The 16,262-nt window shown below is 42.6% G+C and overlaps 1 protein-coding gene across 27 annotated transcripts in view; it reads right to left on the bottom strand.

Annotated features, from left to right (window-relative positions):
* NRXN3 (neurexin 3) overlaps window positions 1–16,262 on the bottom strand; it is a 1,553,894-nt gene that overhangs the window by 1,020,630 nt on the left and 517,002 nt on the right. For all 27 annotated transcript variants that reach the window (XR_008299766.1, XR_008299767.1, XM_027066299.2 and 24 more), the window contains one exon: window positions 15,850–16,233. Coding sequence is in view for 25 of the 27 variants with exons in the window: in XM_027066299.2 (XP_026922100.1) it covers window positions 15,850–16,233 (384 nt within the window). In the remaining 2 variants the exon portion in view is untranslated. The remainder of the gene's footprint in view (window positions 1–15,849; window positions 16,234–16,262) is intronic.

The raw sequence follows: 16,262 nt of genomic DNA, 5'->3' as shown, positions 1-16,262 counted from the left end.
AACCCAACATCAGGCAGACAGGGTCTCTTTTGCAGCAGCCAAGTCAAGAATACTCTGCACTCTTCCCTTGAACTTTAGCCACCTGGCTCTACAGTCATTGTTCCCTCTTGCTGAGAGAGAGGCTTTCTCATTTATTCACAGGGAGATGGCTTCCAGGCTACACTAAGTGCTTACAGAGGCCTACAAGGCCATCCTTCCTTCCCTTCTACTAGCTGCCACTTACCTAGATAGCCCCAGGCACCAGCCACCATGTGGCTTCTGGCAGCCCACATTTTAAGGCAGCCTCCAGGCCAAACATTCTGAATAAACAAGGGTCAATTTCATCCCTCTGCAAGGTAACTGCCCATTAAAAGTAGATATTATTGCTGTATCAAGCCCCCAAAAAGGAGACAGAAGGGAAGAAAGGGTTGTGTAGGGTTGAGGTGGAAGAGAGGAGAAAAAGAAGGAGAATGACAGTAAAAAGGTAAAGAGGACAGGGGAGGGGACCAACTGGGGCTCACCTCACCAAGGAGAGTTGCAAGGTCAGCCCCATTGTTTCAAATGGTAGAAATGCCTGCCCTGGATGCATAAGTCCCTTACCCTTTTATAGGAGCTTCATCATTCATTCCCATGCCTGCCCATCTGTTTGCCATGAACAACACTTCAATCTTGCCTCTCTACAGCTAACACTGGGTTATGGGAATCACTGCAACAGGGCCAAGAGAATAGGCCCCAGTCTAAGGGAACTCCTGGATGATTCTTCTTTAGATGCATCCTCACCTCTGCCCATCAGAAAACCCTAACCTGTGTGTGTGTTGAGGAGTGGAGAAGAGGGGTGTTCAGGCACCAATCTTCTCCAAATTTCTCAGATAATAAACTGGAATTCTAACTTCAGTAAAGTAAATCTTTGAGTTATTAGCTCCATTCATTTAGTCTTCCATTCAGTCTTTGACTTTTTTCCTCCACAACAAAGACTGAGCTCCTTTTCTTTCTTCCCTTGGCACTGGGATGCTTGATACATGCTTAATGGTTCTTGGGCTAGTGCAGGAGAATAAGCAAAACAAAATTTAAAGAGGTCCAGTTTTATGGCTGAAGAACGAGAGAGAGTGTGTGTGTGTGTGCACATGTGTGTACGTGTGTGCTCATGTGCATATGGACATAGGTGTGAGTTAGGGTACGTGGTGGCCCTAGATGAATCAAAATAGGGCAAAGTTTGTCTTCCCAGTACAGAGGACCCATTCTAAGCTTTTCTAGACTGGCCCCATAAAACCTTAGACATCTTCACCTTTACTTAGGAACCAAGAATGTGGGCAAGAGAATGTGGAGGACCCTGACTGCTTTTCTAAACCCTGAATTTACTCCAAATGGGCAGCTTCCATGTCTGCTTATGCCTCAAGTTCACCCACTGAAAGTCTTGAAGCTGAGGGTGCACAGAGCTGGAAGATAAACAAAAAAAAGCCCTCTCCACTTCCCACGGTTCTTTCTCCCTCCCAAAGTACCCAATTCCATCACCTCCAAGACCTCCCATTTTAATGAATGGCAAAGTATAATATAAAATCTAACAGACTAGGTTTTAAAATTCTGACCTCTAGTATTTGTGACTATGGCAAGTTATTTAACCTTTCTGGGTCTTGGTTTACTTATCTTAAAAATCTTAATCATACCACACACTTCATAAGCTTGTTCTGTGTATTGAATATGTATAAAGTTACAGGTGTCATGCTAATATGTTTACATAATCATCTTATTTAAGCCTCACAACAACCCCCAAAAGGCTTGTTTTGTAGATCAGAAAATGGAGGCTTAGAGAGGTTAAAAATACACCCAAGATTACATGGTAATCAGTACAGAACTGGGATTCATATCCAGCTCTGTCTGACTCCAAAACTCCTGCATCTTAACCTAAGCACCAAATTATACCTGGCACATAGTAGATACTCAATAAATGTGAATTCCCTTTTTATACTCCCTGATGTGTAAATTTCAGTGGCTTTGATAACCTTGGAACAACTCTATACTCCTTCCAAAACTGCCTTTCAGTGGCTCCTCCCACCCTTTCTTGGAGATGATCAGGAATCTGGATATTCACACCACTTCTTTAAGCATCTCTTTTAAAACAGATGTGTTGATAATGTAAGGTTCGGGTAATGAGATTTTCCAGGCCATAAGTTGCTAACTGTGAATTAATTGCCTAGCTTATTTGCAATAAATAAAGGGACTATTACATGTAAAAAAAAAAAAAATCGTAAGGAGCCACTGAGCTTGTGCAGAAAGGTTCTGAGTTGCTCTACACAAGCATCCTGTTGTCATCTACACAGGATGACCACACCAAAGGCACAAAGCCAGAGCACTTCCTCACACTGCCTGAGGATAGAGAGTCCCAGTCCAGGATTCAAAATACTGAGTTACAAGCCCCACTATGGCTACCTATGTGACTCTAGACAACTTATATAACCGAACTGAACCTCGGTTCTTCCTCTGTGAATTACCAGCACTAGAACAGGTGACTTTTAAGGCTGTGACCAGCTCTAGCATTCAATGAATCTGTATCAGCTGATACGTGGCAAAAACATGGTTTCCTTGTCGAGTGATCTCTGAGAAGTTCCTACGTCCAAAAATAAATTCAGCCTTGCTATGAAATATGTGATGTAACCCACTCAGTCTAGAACTATTTTGAGAAATACAACTAGGCAGTAAATGTGATGCTGCCAACGGTGGGCCTGAGGCATTTTTTTCAGGATCAGAAACTATCAAAAGTATATACCCCTCATTAATATACCAGTGAGTCCCCCGCCACACAAACCCATAGTCCATAAGATGTTACAATGTCTGAGAACTGTTTAGGCTATTGTTTTAATAACACGTGCCTGCTGCCTAAAGGGCTTAGCCTACTTCGCACAGCTCCCTGGTACTGGAAGCTACACTTCCATTTCCTGAGCGCACAGTCCCTCCTCATCTTCCTCAAGCCACTTCAGTAACTACTAGATTATGGAGAAACTCAAAACCCAACAGGTGACGAGTGGCTGAAGAAAGCAGTGATGTTTATCCTGCGAATGACTGACAACATTTCAGTGGAAAATGACAGTCCTCTTTAAGTAACTGAAGGTCTATTGTAGAAGAGGGTTTAGGTTTGATCAGTTCTATATATCCCAGGTGTCCATGGCATAGTGAGTACTGAGTAAATGTCAAATGAGTGGATAAATCCTGTAGAGTTCCCAAATCCTGAACCAAGATCAAAAGAAAGATATTAGAAGAACTGAGACCTCTGTGCATGGCAAAAAGGAGACTTTTCAAATATTTAGTGCTATCCAAACATGAAATGGGAGAGGAACTCCCTTATCACTTGGAGCCATAGAGTATTATTGATAACAAAAGAGTGGGTTCAGGGGTGGAGGGCCCAGAAGAACTGGATAACCTTGGGCAGGTTACTTAACCTATCCTTGACCCTATCATTCCTCAGATGTAAACTGAGCATAAAAATAGCACCTTTCTTATACAGTTATTATAACTATTAAATAAGCTACCCATTGCTAAGCATTTAGCACAGCATATGGAAACAGAGCAAATGTTCCCATAGAGTCCACAGAACACTTTAGGGATTTTATCAAGGATGTTTATGCAACAGATATTGGGTTAGACTCAAAAACCTCAGAGGTCCCTTCCAACTCTAAATATGACCCTATAAATTCTGATAAAAGTCACCCCCCACCATCCCCTATAAAGGTGTTTTTATCACCTGAACAGCACTTTATTCATCAACCCTTTTTCTTTCCACTTCTGTGCTCAACATAGACTTGACTCTGTAGACTTCCACAGAAGGAGGCCCCACATTGCAGCAGCTGGAGAAGTTGGGTTGTTTGTGAAAGAAGTTTCCTTACAGACTAAAAAATAGGGCATGGGGACCAGAGACACCCAGCTGGAGATGAGCAACTGCCTGTCACCACACATGGTGACATTAAGAGCCAGGCACTATCTTCAGACCCAGAAAGGAAGACTTCAAGGGTGGGAAAAATTCAACTAAGCAAACATCAGAGCAGTTACCTTCCATTTACAATGTCACTGATGGAGATACAGAATGTGCTGCCTTTGGCTGGTGTTAGTATGTGACTGTGGGCAATTGTAGGAAAACAATATTCAAATACCAGTGGGCCACAGCAGGGAACTCCAGACAAGAGGCCTGCAGAGAAGATTGAAATCTGAAAGGCACTGGGCTTTCTTTCCCTGGGGAAACAAAGAAGGCGAGCATGCTAATCCCACAGATTTCATAAGGTTTCTGATTTACTGGCCTCTCAGAAGGCTCTGCTGGGGTTTGTCATTTTGATGAGAATGGTTTGCTGTAAAGGTTAAACATGCTAAGAAGCATGAAATGATCTTCTCTAAGAAAGATTGCATCTCTTTGCCAGGGAAATGGCAGTCTAATAGTCCTCAGAAGGGGGCCTTCCAAGAGCTGTTTGTACCCAGGGATTCCAGCCCTAAATCCCAGATGCACTTGTCACTACAACATCCTCTCTGTTGAGCTGCCTTTATTTGTTGCTCATGGGGCAAGAGGAGATAGGTGTTGAAAGAAAGAAAGGAGCAGGGGCGCTGGGCAGCTCAGTTGGTTAAGCGTCTGACTCTTGATTTTGGCTCAGGTCATGATCTTGTGGTCATGGGACAGAGCCCACCACACTAATAGTGCAAAGTCTGCTTGGGATTCTCTCTTTCTCTCTCTCTGCCCCTCCCTGCTTGCTCACTCACTCTCTTTCCCAAAATAACATAACATTTAGAAAGAAAGAAAGAGAGGGAGGGAGGGAGGGAGGGAGGGAGGGAGGGAGGGAGGGAGGGAGGAGAAACGTATACATGTCTTTATCTTCATATTTCTTCTCTCTAAATCAACTGCCAACATTTCAAATAAAATTTAGCAATAAGACTAAATTACTGGAAATGGACTAAATGCTTTTCCTATAATGTCATAATTCTACTGCTTAGTAGGCCACAGGGACATAAACATATATCTTCACAAAATACGCACAGATACTGCCAGTGCCTATTTCTTTAAAAAAATTCAACCAAAAGGGAACTGAAATGAGGGGTTAAGAACATTACATTCCATCCTTTGGGCAATTCATTTCCTACCCGGAGGCCTCAGTTTCCTCACCTAAAACTGGGGGGGGGGGGGGGGGCGGGGGGGGATTGTTATGCCAGATAACATCTGAGCCTCTGGCAAGATAAATAGATCTATCACTCTTTAATACTCTCTCTGGTTTTCTTTGGGTCAATCCAGTTTCAGGTTTTGAGTTCCTGCCTTTTATTCATGATTGCTACAGGTGTGTTGTCTCTTCACGTTAATAACCCCAAATTGGGTTATAACAGAACCCATGAAAATATAGACACATCTGGGAAACTGGAGGGAAACTATATACATGTGACCTATGCACAGACACATCCACAATCCTCGGTATTAAATATCATTGCTGTAAAGTCCTAATGAGAGACTAGAATAAAGAAAAATTAAAAATCTAATTTCCCTATCTCTAAGGAAAGAATCTTTTGGCTTAATATCAAACATGCCCACTTTTATAAGAGTAAAAGAAACTACAATTCATTTTTTTTCATCAAATCTATGCCAGAGTATGAGATAATCACAGTTGTCAACAACAGATCATTTTAACCTAGTTCTTCAAAATCTAGGATTATACTGGAGTCAGGTCTTGATTCCAAGTACAAACCATTTAAAGAATGGAGAAGAGCAGGCTTTGGTATGTTTTCCATCTGGCACAACCCTCCTTCCGACTTTTAACTTCTAGCCTGTATTGTTATGCTTAAACACAAAAATCCCATCTAGATTATTTCTACAACAGAAGGAAAAAACAGGATAAGAACACCAGCCATATAATTTTTTTTCTACTCTTAAATTGCTGAACTCCAAATTCAGAAAGGGGTATGTTGGCTTATCTATGTAAGTACATCATACACTTTGGCTTTATAACAGAGGTTCCCAACAAGCCAATTAAGCAGCCACTGTGGATATTCTCAGTGGTAAATCTAAAAACTGAGGCACAGAGAGTTAGGCACATATATTCAGAGTGGGACCAGCGTATGTAGGGGACTACTAGTTACCTCCTCCCCTCTCCTCCCAAGCATCTCTAGCTGATTAGAGATGGCTGAGTAGAACAGGAAAGAAAGAATAACTTTTGTGGCCAAACTCTTGTTCTAATCAAGTCTTGAACACTCTTTAGCTACTGCACAATTAAGTCCTATTGATACTTCCCCTTAAATGTCTATTGGATGTGCCCCCCAAACGCAACCTCCATTCCCTCTACCTCACTTAGGGCTCTTATTTCTCATTCCCGAATTAATGCAAATGCAAACAGAACTAATGCACACTAGTCTGTTGGCTCCTGTCTCCCACATCACATCCTGTTCTCACATTGCTAAAAATAGCATGCCTCCTGTAAGAGAAGGTCCAAACTTGTCGGGAGAGTGAACAAAGTGCTTCACAACTGGCCATGCCACCCCTCCAGCCACACCTTGTAAAATATCCCCTCAAATTCCTCTCCTACTTCCCAAGCTTTAGATTCCATACACCAGGAAAACTTCCTATTTACCAAAGTCACCTTCACATATCTGCTTCCTCTGCCTGGAATACTTTCACCTGCCTGGTCTACCTGGGAGAGACCCACTACTTTACCAAGCCTCAGCTCTAGTGTCACCTAATTTGTGATGCTCTCCATGATACTTCCCCCTGGAATTTATGTCCCACCTTCCTCAGATATCAGAATTTATTAGAATGTTTATGAGGAGAGACATGATCAATGCTTTTGTATCCTGAGGGCTCAACACGGCTTCTGGCACATAGTGCTAAATAGGTGCTTTGGAATGAATGAATCGAGCCCTTAATTTCTTCAACCAGAAAAAGAGGATAATAATATGCAGCCTGCAGAGTGGATGTGAGGGTTAAATGGCCCAGTGTATATTAAGAACTTAACACAGAGCAGGCGCATAATTTCTCTCAATAAACAGTAGATCTCTTAACTTTCCTTTCCTCTTAATCTGACTGGAGCAAGGAAGAATTCATCTATCTATGAAAAGACACACAAAGCCAGAGATGTTGGAAAAAGCTATGATAATCCCTCTGTGTGCATTTTAAAGCACTTGTTTCTCCTAATTCAGCAGCATCTCAATTTATTGCACCCATCAGGCAGATGTCTGCTAGCAGTTAAGAAGCTTTTAGCAAAGGCAGTGATAAAGGTATACAGCAGCAATATAAATGGCCACCATGTCCGTGCATTGGACAGAACCACAGCCCACAGCAGGTATGAAACGGTTCTAAGCAGCTGTCATGTGCTGCCCCAAAGTTCTGACCCTCATATTTTCAGGCTGAACATAGGCTTAGCTATAAATTTTTCAGGGATGTACAAAATCCCCAACCAGTTCTGAGACCTTTGAGCTTCAAGACTCCAGAATAGCCAGAATTCCCTTCCCTTACTCTCTTTCAAGTTACAGGGGCAGCTTTGATCAGGAGAATCTCAGACCCTAACCTGGCAGAATAACACTTAGGAAGGGTTCATGCACTATGGTACAATTTCTTGGGATCATACAATCTTGAGCCTGTGGGAAGGAAAACTTAGAAAACAGGAAGAGGAAAACAAAGAGGCTAAGTCTGAGCACTGCTACAGTGGTCACCAGAGATACAACTGTATAATCTAAGCACCAACAGATAAGAAAAAGTGAGGACATGTCAGTTGATGTTAATGAATTGTATACTTCTTTTTTTAATTTTTTTAATATGAAATTTATTGTCCAGTTGGTTTCCATACAACACCCAGTGCTCATCCCAACAGGTGCCTTCCTCAATGCCCATCACCCACTTTCCCCTCCCTCCCACCCCCCATCAACCTTTAGTTTATACTCAGTTTTTGAGAATCTCTTATAGTTTTGCCTCCCTCCCTCTCCAGCTTTTTTCCCCTTCCCCTCCCCCATGGTCTTCTGTTAAGTTTCTCAGGATCCACATAAGGGTGAAAACATACGGTATCTGTCTTTCTCTGCATGACTTATTTCACTTAGCATAACACTCTCCAGTTCCATCCACGTTGCTACCAAAGGCCATATTTCATTCTTTCTCATTGCCAAGTAGTATTCCATTGTGTATATAAAACACATCTTCTTTATCCATTCATCAGTTGATGGACATTTAGGCTCTTTCCATAATTTGGCTACTGTTGAAAGTCCTGCTATAAACATTGGGGTACAAGTGCCCCTATGCATCAGCACTCCTGTATCCCTTGGGTAAATTCCTAGCAGTGCTATTGCTGGGTCAGAGGGTAGATCTACTTTTAATTTTTTGAGGAACCTCCACACTGTTTTCCAGAGTAGCTGCACCAGTTTGCAATCCCACCAAGAGTGCAAGAGGGTTTCTGTTCCCCACATCCTCTCCAGCATCTATAGTCTCCTGATTTGTTCATTTTGGCCACTCTGACTGGCGTGAAGTGATATCTCAGTGTGGTTTTGATTTGTATTTCCCTGATGAGGAGTGACGTTGAGCATCTTTTCATGTGCCTGTTGGCCATCTGGATGTCTTCTTTAGAGAAGTGTCTATTCATGTCTTCTGCCCATTTCTTCACTGGATTATTTCTTTTGAGAGAGAAAGTGTATGCACACGTGTACACAAGCAGAGGAGGGGCAGAGAGAGAGAGAGAGAGAGAGAGAGAGAGAATCCCAAGATGGCTCTGTGCTGTCAGCACAGAGCCCAATGTGTAGCTCAAACTCATGAACCACAAGATCCTGACCTGAGATCAAGAGTCAGACACTTAACCAACTGAGCCACCCAGGCACCTCATGAATTGCACATTTCTTGAGAAGCCACTTTCTCTGATAAATATCATTACCCATCAAAAGGGGTAAAAACTGGACCAAAAAGGTGACAGCCTTTAAATGTTCTTAAGAAATCCAAGGTTCTATTCATGAATCCATCAATTAAAACCTATGTATCACGGGCCTGAAGTATTCCCGGTACACCAAGGTATTACTTTTCATAGATTAAAGAATCCAAGAACTTCACTGCAGTGCTGATGTAACTAAACCCAGCCTCCTAACTTAGACAGTTATGCAGCCTGTAACAAAACAAGGACTTGCATTCCTATTCTGCCCTTCACTCACCTTTACCCCTCTACTCAGGATAAGGAAAGATACTGCCAAGCCGATGACATTTGAGAATCACAGAGTTTTAGAATTGGAAGGGCCCTGAGAGAGCATGAAACACAACTGCCTCATTTTATTTTTGCAGAACAGAGAGGCCACGGTATCCAAGTACGAACCTCAAGGTCACACATCTAAATAAAGGGCCTGGGTATCCCTGGGGAATGGGAGCAGATCCTCGATGGCACTGGAACCTATAAAAGCAACCAACATTATTATGTTTGACCTTAGAAGTCAGGGCTTCTGTTATTCCTACACCAGTGTTAGTCTGAGTAGACCCCAGTGGATCCAGAACCAGTTATAAAGTGACATATTGTGCTAAACATATTTTGATTTCTAATTGCCATCTTTTCTTCCCTATGATTATTCTCTGAATTACTGCCATTGGTAGATTGCCTTACAATTTGCAGACTACTTCTCCAGCCCCTCCACTAGACTATGAGTTCATGAAGAAGAGAAACCATGTCTCCTACAAAACTTCATCCTCACAACTTAGCTCACCGGGCCTGGTACAGAGAAGAGACAGATGCCTACTTGTGGAACCGCTATGTTAATGTTGAAGTTCTTTCCAAAGAAGTATCATAGCTTCATTTCCTACAGTTTGGGGAACCAAGAGCCACTGAAACTAAAGATACTTAATACAGGAAAATATTGAATATATAAATATTTTAATAATATAATACTCGGAAAAAGGCAGAAAATGATTTTGAGCTTTTCATAACCATCTGACATGCTATCTAGGTGTACAAAAAAGAGATTAGTGTAGACTGACCTAAGATGATGGTGGTGGAGAGGGAGAGATGTGAACAGATGAGGACGGGTTTAAATAAGAGGTCTACCTGAAATTGCCGTGAAAGATTTAAAAAAGTGGGAGAAAAATCAAGGAAAATGCCAAAGACAATGGTGATGCCATTTACTGAGACAGAAGGTGGTGGGGGAAGAGTCTTAACACTGGGAGGAGGGACTCAAAATTTATTTTTCAATGTTATGATTAAGATACCTATCAGAAATCTAAATGGATATCTCAAGCAAGCAACCGGATACAGAAATCTGGGATTCCAGAGACTGCCAAGCTAGAGATCTGCCAAGCTAGTTGATTTGGGAGTCAACAACATGTCGATGACCTTTGACACCATGGCAATGGATGAGGACACCAAAGGGAGTATGCAGACTAACAGGAGGCCCGGGAATGAAGACTGAGATCTTCCAACATTTCCTAACCACAATAGTATGTGTACAGCACAGTGCTAGAGACTGGGGGAGGTGGGCAACAAAAATATGTAATGCATCATTTTCCCTCCCTCAGTGACCTTACAATCTGACATCTCTCAGATATACAGGAAGGAAAGGCTGCTCAATGCAATGGAAAGTACAAGAGATTAAAAGTCAGGAATCATGAATTTTAACCATTCTACAGCTACTCCAAGTTAAAGTGATGTTAACCTCTCAGAGTTTCCAATTCCTCACCTACTGAAATAAAGATTAGGAACAGAAACATCAACAGCACCTGTCAACTCTATTTCTGAGATCAAAATTTCCATGTGGCATCCAAATGACACATTCCAGTGTCATCTAAGGGTGCGAACCCACCCTTCCCAGGCAGAACACACTGCTGCTACTCCAGAGGCACACAGCAGCATTCAGAGAGCTGGCTGAAAGGGAAGTCCCTAGGCTGCAAGGGAGAGCAGCTGCTGTCTGCACTCTTTTCCTGTTGGAACAAGAGTCACTTAAGAAAACTCAAAATATCTGTATTCTTGGTTTTCAGCTGGTGTTTATATAAGATGAATGGAATCCCAGGAACCAGTGAGAAGAGCAGATTTACCCTCTCATCACATTCTCTTCGTTGTGCAAATTATTATTTTCAAAGGCATCCGATTTCCATGATTCCAGATAATATTTCTTTTTGTCAGACAGAAGCAGCTCCACATGGCTGGATATCTGTCACAGGATATGGCCTTATGGGTCAGAATATGCTGAGCTTAGCCAAGAAAGAGCACTAGCAAAATGGTGCAGTAATAGCTTATTTACACACACACACACCCGTGATCCTTCATATCTATTCTAGGGGACCACCCACCTAAACAGAGCTGATTGATATAAGGAAAGACAGATAAACCAAACTGGGCCAGTTTCCCTTTCTGGAAAATGTAAATGCTGGATAGAAAAATCCAGTATCTGGAGGCCAGGAGACATGAGTCACTTGAATCACAGTGCCTTAGGGTCCCTAGAGCTGTTCTGCTTCCTTTTTAAAAATGTAGTTAGTGAGATCTTCATTTGATCAATACCTCTCTAGGCAATCATGCAGTAAATCCTCTTCCTTGACTGTTAGCCATAGTAGATTCTGTAGCTTGCAACCAAGAGAACCTTACCAAGAAAGTATTAGTCTCTCCATTTTGCAGATAAAGAAACTGAGACTTAGAAGAATTAAGAGAGAAGTTTTTTGTACATCACCTAGCTAGTAAGTGACAGAATCAGCCCAGAAACCAGGTCTGTGTGACTCCAAAATTCATGCCATTAACCACTAGACCACCCTGACTCTAAGTGCTGTTCTGTAGGTTACTTTTCTTGTCATGGGAATGGACTCAGGCTGAATCCTACTTTCTCGCTTGCTAAATAAATGATGGCATACTTTCAGAAAAAGTCATTCAGGGAGGAAGACAGAATCTGCAGTGGCGTCATAAATTGAAGCTTGATGGTCCACAAAAAAAAATCAAATCCATAATCTTGGCTATGTACGCTTGGCTCCCACAGACTGAACTAAACAGTCTGGCCACACTGACAAGGAGAAGATGGCTTGGTTGTCTCACATCAGCTGATCATATCTTCCTAAGATAGACAAGCTGGAACGTTTCCTCTGTTCAACAGGGCTTCACAGGAGGGCAGGTGGTCCTACAGTAGATTAGAGCATCTCAACCAAACTGACTGGCAAGAAGCAACCAAAACAGGGCTTTGCTTTCTAGGTCAGAGAGACAGGCGTCTCCCACATCACTATGAAAAACAAACCCAAATAGATACAGCTGAACAACTGGGAAGGGAAGATAGATCTACATCTTCGCAGAATAGTATCAGATCATCCTGACAAAATCTAAATACGACATCAAGCCAGTTGTTAAATGTCAAGATTTAGAGTTGCTATCTTCACAGGCAGTAGAAGCATTCTTATGAGGGTACAAGCAAGTCATCCATTTTTACTATAAGAGAAAGATACTCCTCAAAATTAACCTTAATCTCATATATTTATATATTTCCTAGGTTCCCTGCCTTATTCCCTTATCTTTGGAGGACAGCTTTGAGCTGGGAGTTGCCCTATAGACTGATCTGTTTGCTCACTTTGCTTGAGTTCTTGAGCTATTTGGATCTAGTGTCTGACCCAGGCCATCCCCAACTCTGTTCTTTTTCTACCAATTCTAGTATTCCACCTATGCTTTCTTCATTCTATATTAACAAATGCCTCTCTAACCCTACCATTCCTATTGTGGGACCAGTGATACCAAAGGACTGACCCCACAGCAAAATCCAAGTACAGGACACTCCAATTTGGGCCAGATAGGACACACTGCCTTAGAAATTGTCTCAGTCTCATCACATTTCCTACAAATGACCGATTCTAATCTTCCGGTTAATGTTCAAAGAAAAATATTAGAGAGAAAATAGTAAACTGAGTGATGGGGTCATGGTGGGTGAGGCAGCATTCCTGGATCCAAAGGGGATCATGCTCCTTACATAAAAAATGTTGACAAGTTTTTGGTGTTTTTTTTTTCCTTCACCACACTTCAGAAATGCCTACAGCGTCATAGGCAGAGAAAGACCATAGTTTTGCTAGAAATAGGAGACAAAAAGATCCAAGAAATCTTGAATCCTCTTTTCCCAATCATCACTCCCCTACATACACATGGCCTCTCCCATCCATTTGCCCTACTGTTCCCCTATAGACATATGGCATAACATCTACCACATGTTAGGACATTTACTGCATTCCCCTTTGTTTCCCTGGAAGGACTATACACCCCTTCATCAACATCAGGGGCTATGTCAATGTCTTTGCATTTTCAGCATCTAATACAGTGCCTGGAATATGCTAGGGTTTCAATAAATGTCTACATCATGTATAAAAATGAATAAAAGATACTCAAAGTATCTCCACTGAGAAATCAGTTTCAATAAAGAAAAACAATGTCATTGGAAAACTCTATTTTCTCTGCTAGCAAGTAGAGTCCTACCATTTTTACACTCCACTGATTCACTCTGAACACGGTGTCAGGAACAATACAGGGCCAAAAAACAATTAGCAGGGGAACAAAACAATCGGTTGAACCGTCTGGGATTTGAGCGATGTATAGATCAAATGTCTTAAATTTGCTATGCTCCTTCTCATTTGGCTAGAATGGATGACTTGGCTGCACTGTACCAGGAATAATTGTCCCTCATATATCCCCAATCAGCTGCCTCTTAATGACTAGTCCAAAGTGACAATATAAAAGGTGCAGTGACTTTCACCGTACTTGGCAAAACTTGGACCAACTCCCATTTATATACCCTTGGAATAGGTGAGCTCAGAGACACCTTGCACCGCTGGCTACAGGAAATCCTCCTGTCTTCAGCAGTCACAAGGTCCTTGAATTGGGAAGAGACCTGAGGGGAGAAGTGGATGTCTGAAGCGATCTTTGGTTCTTATACTACTTTCCATGGTGGTGGAAGATCTGTAACAATGTGGCTTACACCAAAACTGTCTTACTCATCTCAGATGTCAAATGACCATTCTATTGACCTAAACCAATACCAGGGTAGTCCAGCTTCCAAACAGATTTGGCAGAAAGTCTAGGAATTTGACAGACTGACCCGCCCCATACAGCTGCTTCCTCATCTTAGCTCAAATTCTGCTTGTTGTAGCTTTGAAAATTCAGTGACTGAATTTACATCCCCTAAGCTCCAAATAAGCTCTCTCTTCCTCCTTCACCCCAGTGCTCTATGTCCTATTTTTGATCCAGCTGTAAAAAAGATCTGCAGTTCTTTTGAAATACCCCTCATCTAATAATATAATTAACCTCACAAAAACCACGCCTTGAAAACATCTTTGCCTCATCATCCAGCCCCTGTTCCTGGATTGTTCCAGGATTCATCCTCATCATCAGACTTGTGATACTGGGTAATTCTGGCCACCAGTAGTCTTGAGGGATGAGACCCTGCATGTCCCTCCTCAAGAAAGTCTTCTCTTCTCTGAATCTCCATATCCTCCCAGTCTGGTCCACAAATAGAATCCATGATGCTGGCCTGTATCATTTTATTACTCTTCTTGTATAGATGTCTCAACTCCTCAGATAAATAAATGATAAACTTCTTGAGAGCAGGAACTATGTCTGTTACAGATGCAGTATCCTTAAAGCCCTTGGATGCTTAAAGCTATGCCCTCAGCAAACACTTGGTAACTATAGAAACTACCCTTTCATATAAAATAGAGTTTGACAACCTATGGACAGCCAGCTTGAGTCCATAAGCTTGGCATATAAAAGAATAAAACAAGCTGGAATTGGACACTGCTTAAAGACCAGAATCTCCGTGTCTTGATTCCGTTTCTTTTTACCTTCATCTCTACCCTTCACCCAAGCTGCAAAGTCAGTGTAGATGTAAGATGCTAAAGAGGTGAATGCAAAGGATTGCTCCCAGCACCCTGGCCTGTTGCTTCCTTCCTCTTCACCTTCACACTACCTCTTATGCCCTTCCTCCCACGTCATGCCACACTCTAGTCCTTTCTGGACTTCGTTCAGTTCCTCAACTGTGCCATGGTTTCTTATCTCTGTCCCTTGGCACATTCTGTCTTTCTTGTCTAAGACACATGCCTTCCTCCAACCTCTTTGCAAAGCTAACTCCTAGTCATATTTCAAGTCTCAGATTGCATATTTCTTCCTGGCATCAGCTTTCTATGAATCCCTACAGGATGGTGGCTCCCCCTGCAGAGGCCTCCCAAACTTCTATTTTCCCTTTAGTGATGTTTAGAACAACAATGATGATGGTTACAATCACCAATACTTACTAAGTCACTGTCTGGGAAACTACTCGCTCACTTAATCATCACCATATACTGTGAGGTAGGTGCCTGATTATCCCTATTTTACAGATGAGGAAATCAAGTCTGAAAGATACCAGTTATCTTGATAAAGTTCACAACACCCCATAAGGGTCAGATTTCTCACCCAGTCTGGCTCCAGAGTTCATGTTCTTAACCAATACATCCTGCTGCCTCTTACATGTTTGTAATTATTTCTTTAATGACTAAATACTCCCGGAGGCAGCAACTCCATGAGAAAAGGCCTGGATCTACCTTCTTCTACAGTGTATTTTTAAAGCCTAGTCCAAGAACTAGCATGTAGAAAGCTCCAAAAAGCTAGATTGCTAGTGTATCCAGAAACCTAAAAGAGAAGTATGTGCCCACTCTACATAGAAGATGTCTCATATTTAATTGAAAAAGGACCATGATCTTGGTAATACTTATTCTGAAGTTTCCCTTTCTGGGATCCAATCCTAGTTAAACAAACTCAATCATCCAGAATCAGAAAGGGTATAATCTGGGAAGCAGCGAACAAAAGGAAATGCTTCTCTAAAACAAAGAAAGCATGGGTAGTTCCATCGAGGGACACAACTGCCATCCACCGCCCCCACTCGGACCCTGCATGCCACCCACAAGGGCCAACTCACCCCTTTCACAGGTCCTTCCCCAGTAGCCTGTGCCGGTGCAGTCGCAGATGAAGCGGTTCCAGCCGTCCTTGCACACAGCATTGTTCTTGCAGGGGTAGCTGTCACACTGCTTAGCGCTCATCCGTGAACAGGAGGACTTGACGCCCGCAGCGTTCTGCATCTCCGCCAGCTGCCGGATGTTCTTGCTGCGCCCGTCGATGAACAGGTCACGGATGCAGCCCACATAGCCGTAGTTGAGCATGGCAGTCCAGAGCTCGGTGGGGAGGATGAGGCCAGCACGGTTCTCTGGCAGCCCGCCCAGGTACATGTCCCCCTCCAGGTCCAGGATCTCACTCTCCCCGCTGGCAGTGAATGGCGTGCGCCTGCTGTTCACTGATATGGTACCTGGGATGGGAGGACAGAAACAGAGTGAG

Source organism: Acinonyx jubatus, chromosome B3 (assembly GCF_027475565.1).
Source record: "Acinonyx jubatus isolate Ajub_Pintada_27869175 chromosome B3, VMU_Ajub_asm_v1.0, whole genome shotgun sequence".
Classification (NCBI taxonomy): domain Eukaryota; kingdom Metazoa; phylum Chordata; class Mammalia; order Carnivora; family Felidae; genus Acinonyx; species Acinonyx jubatus.
This window is presented reverse-complemented; position numbering and strand designations above follow the sequence as displayed.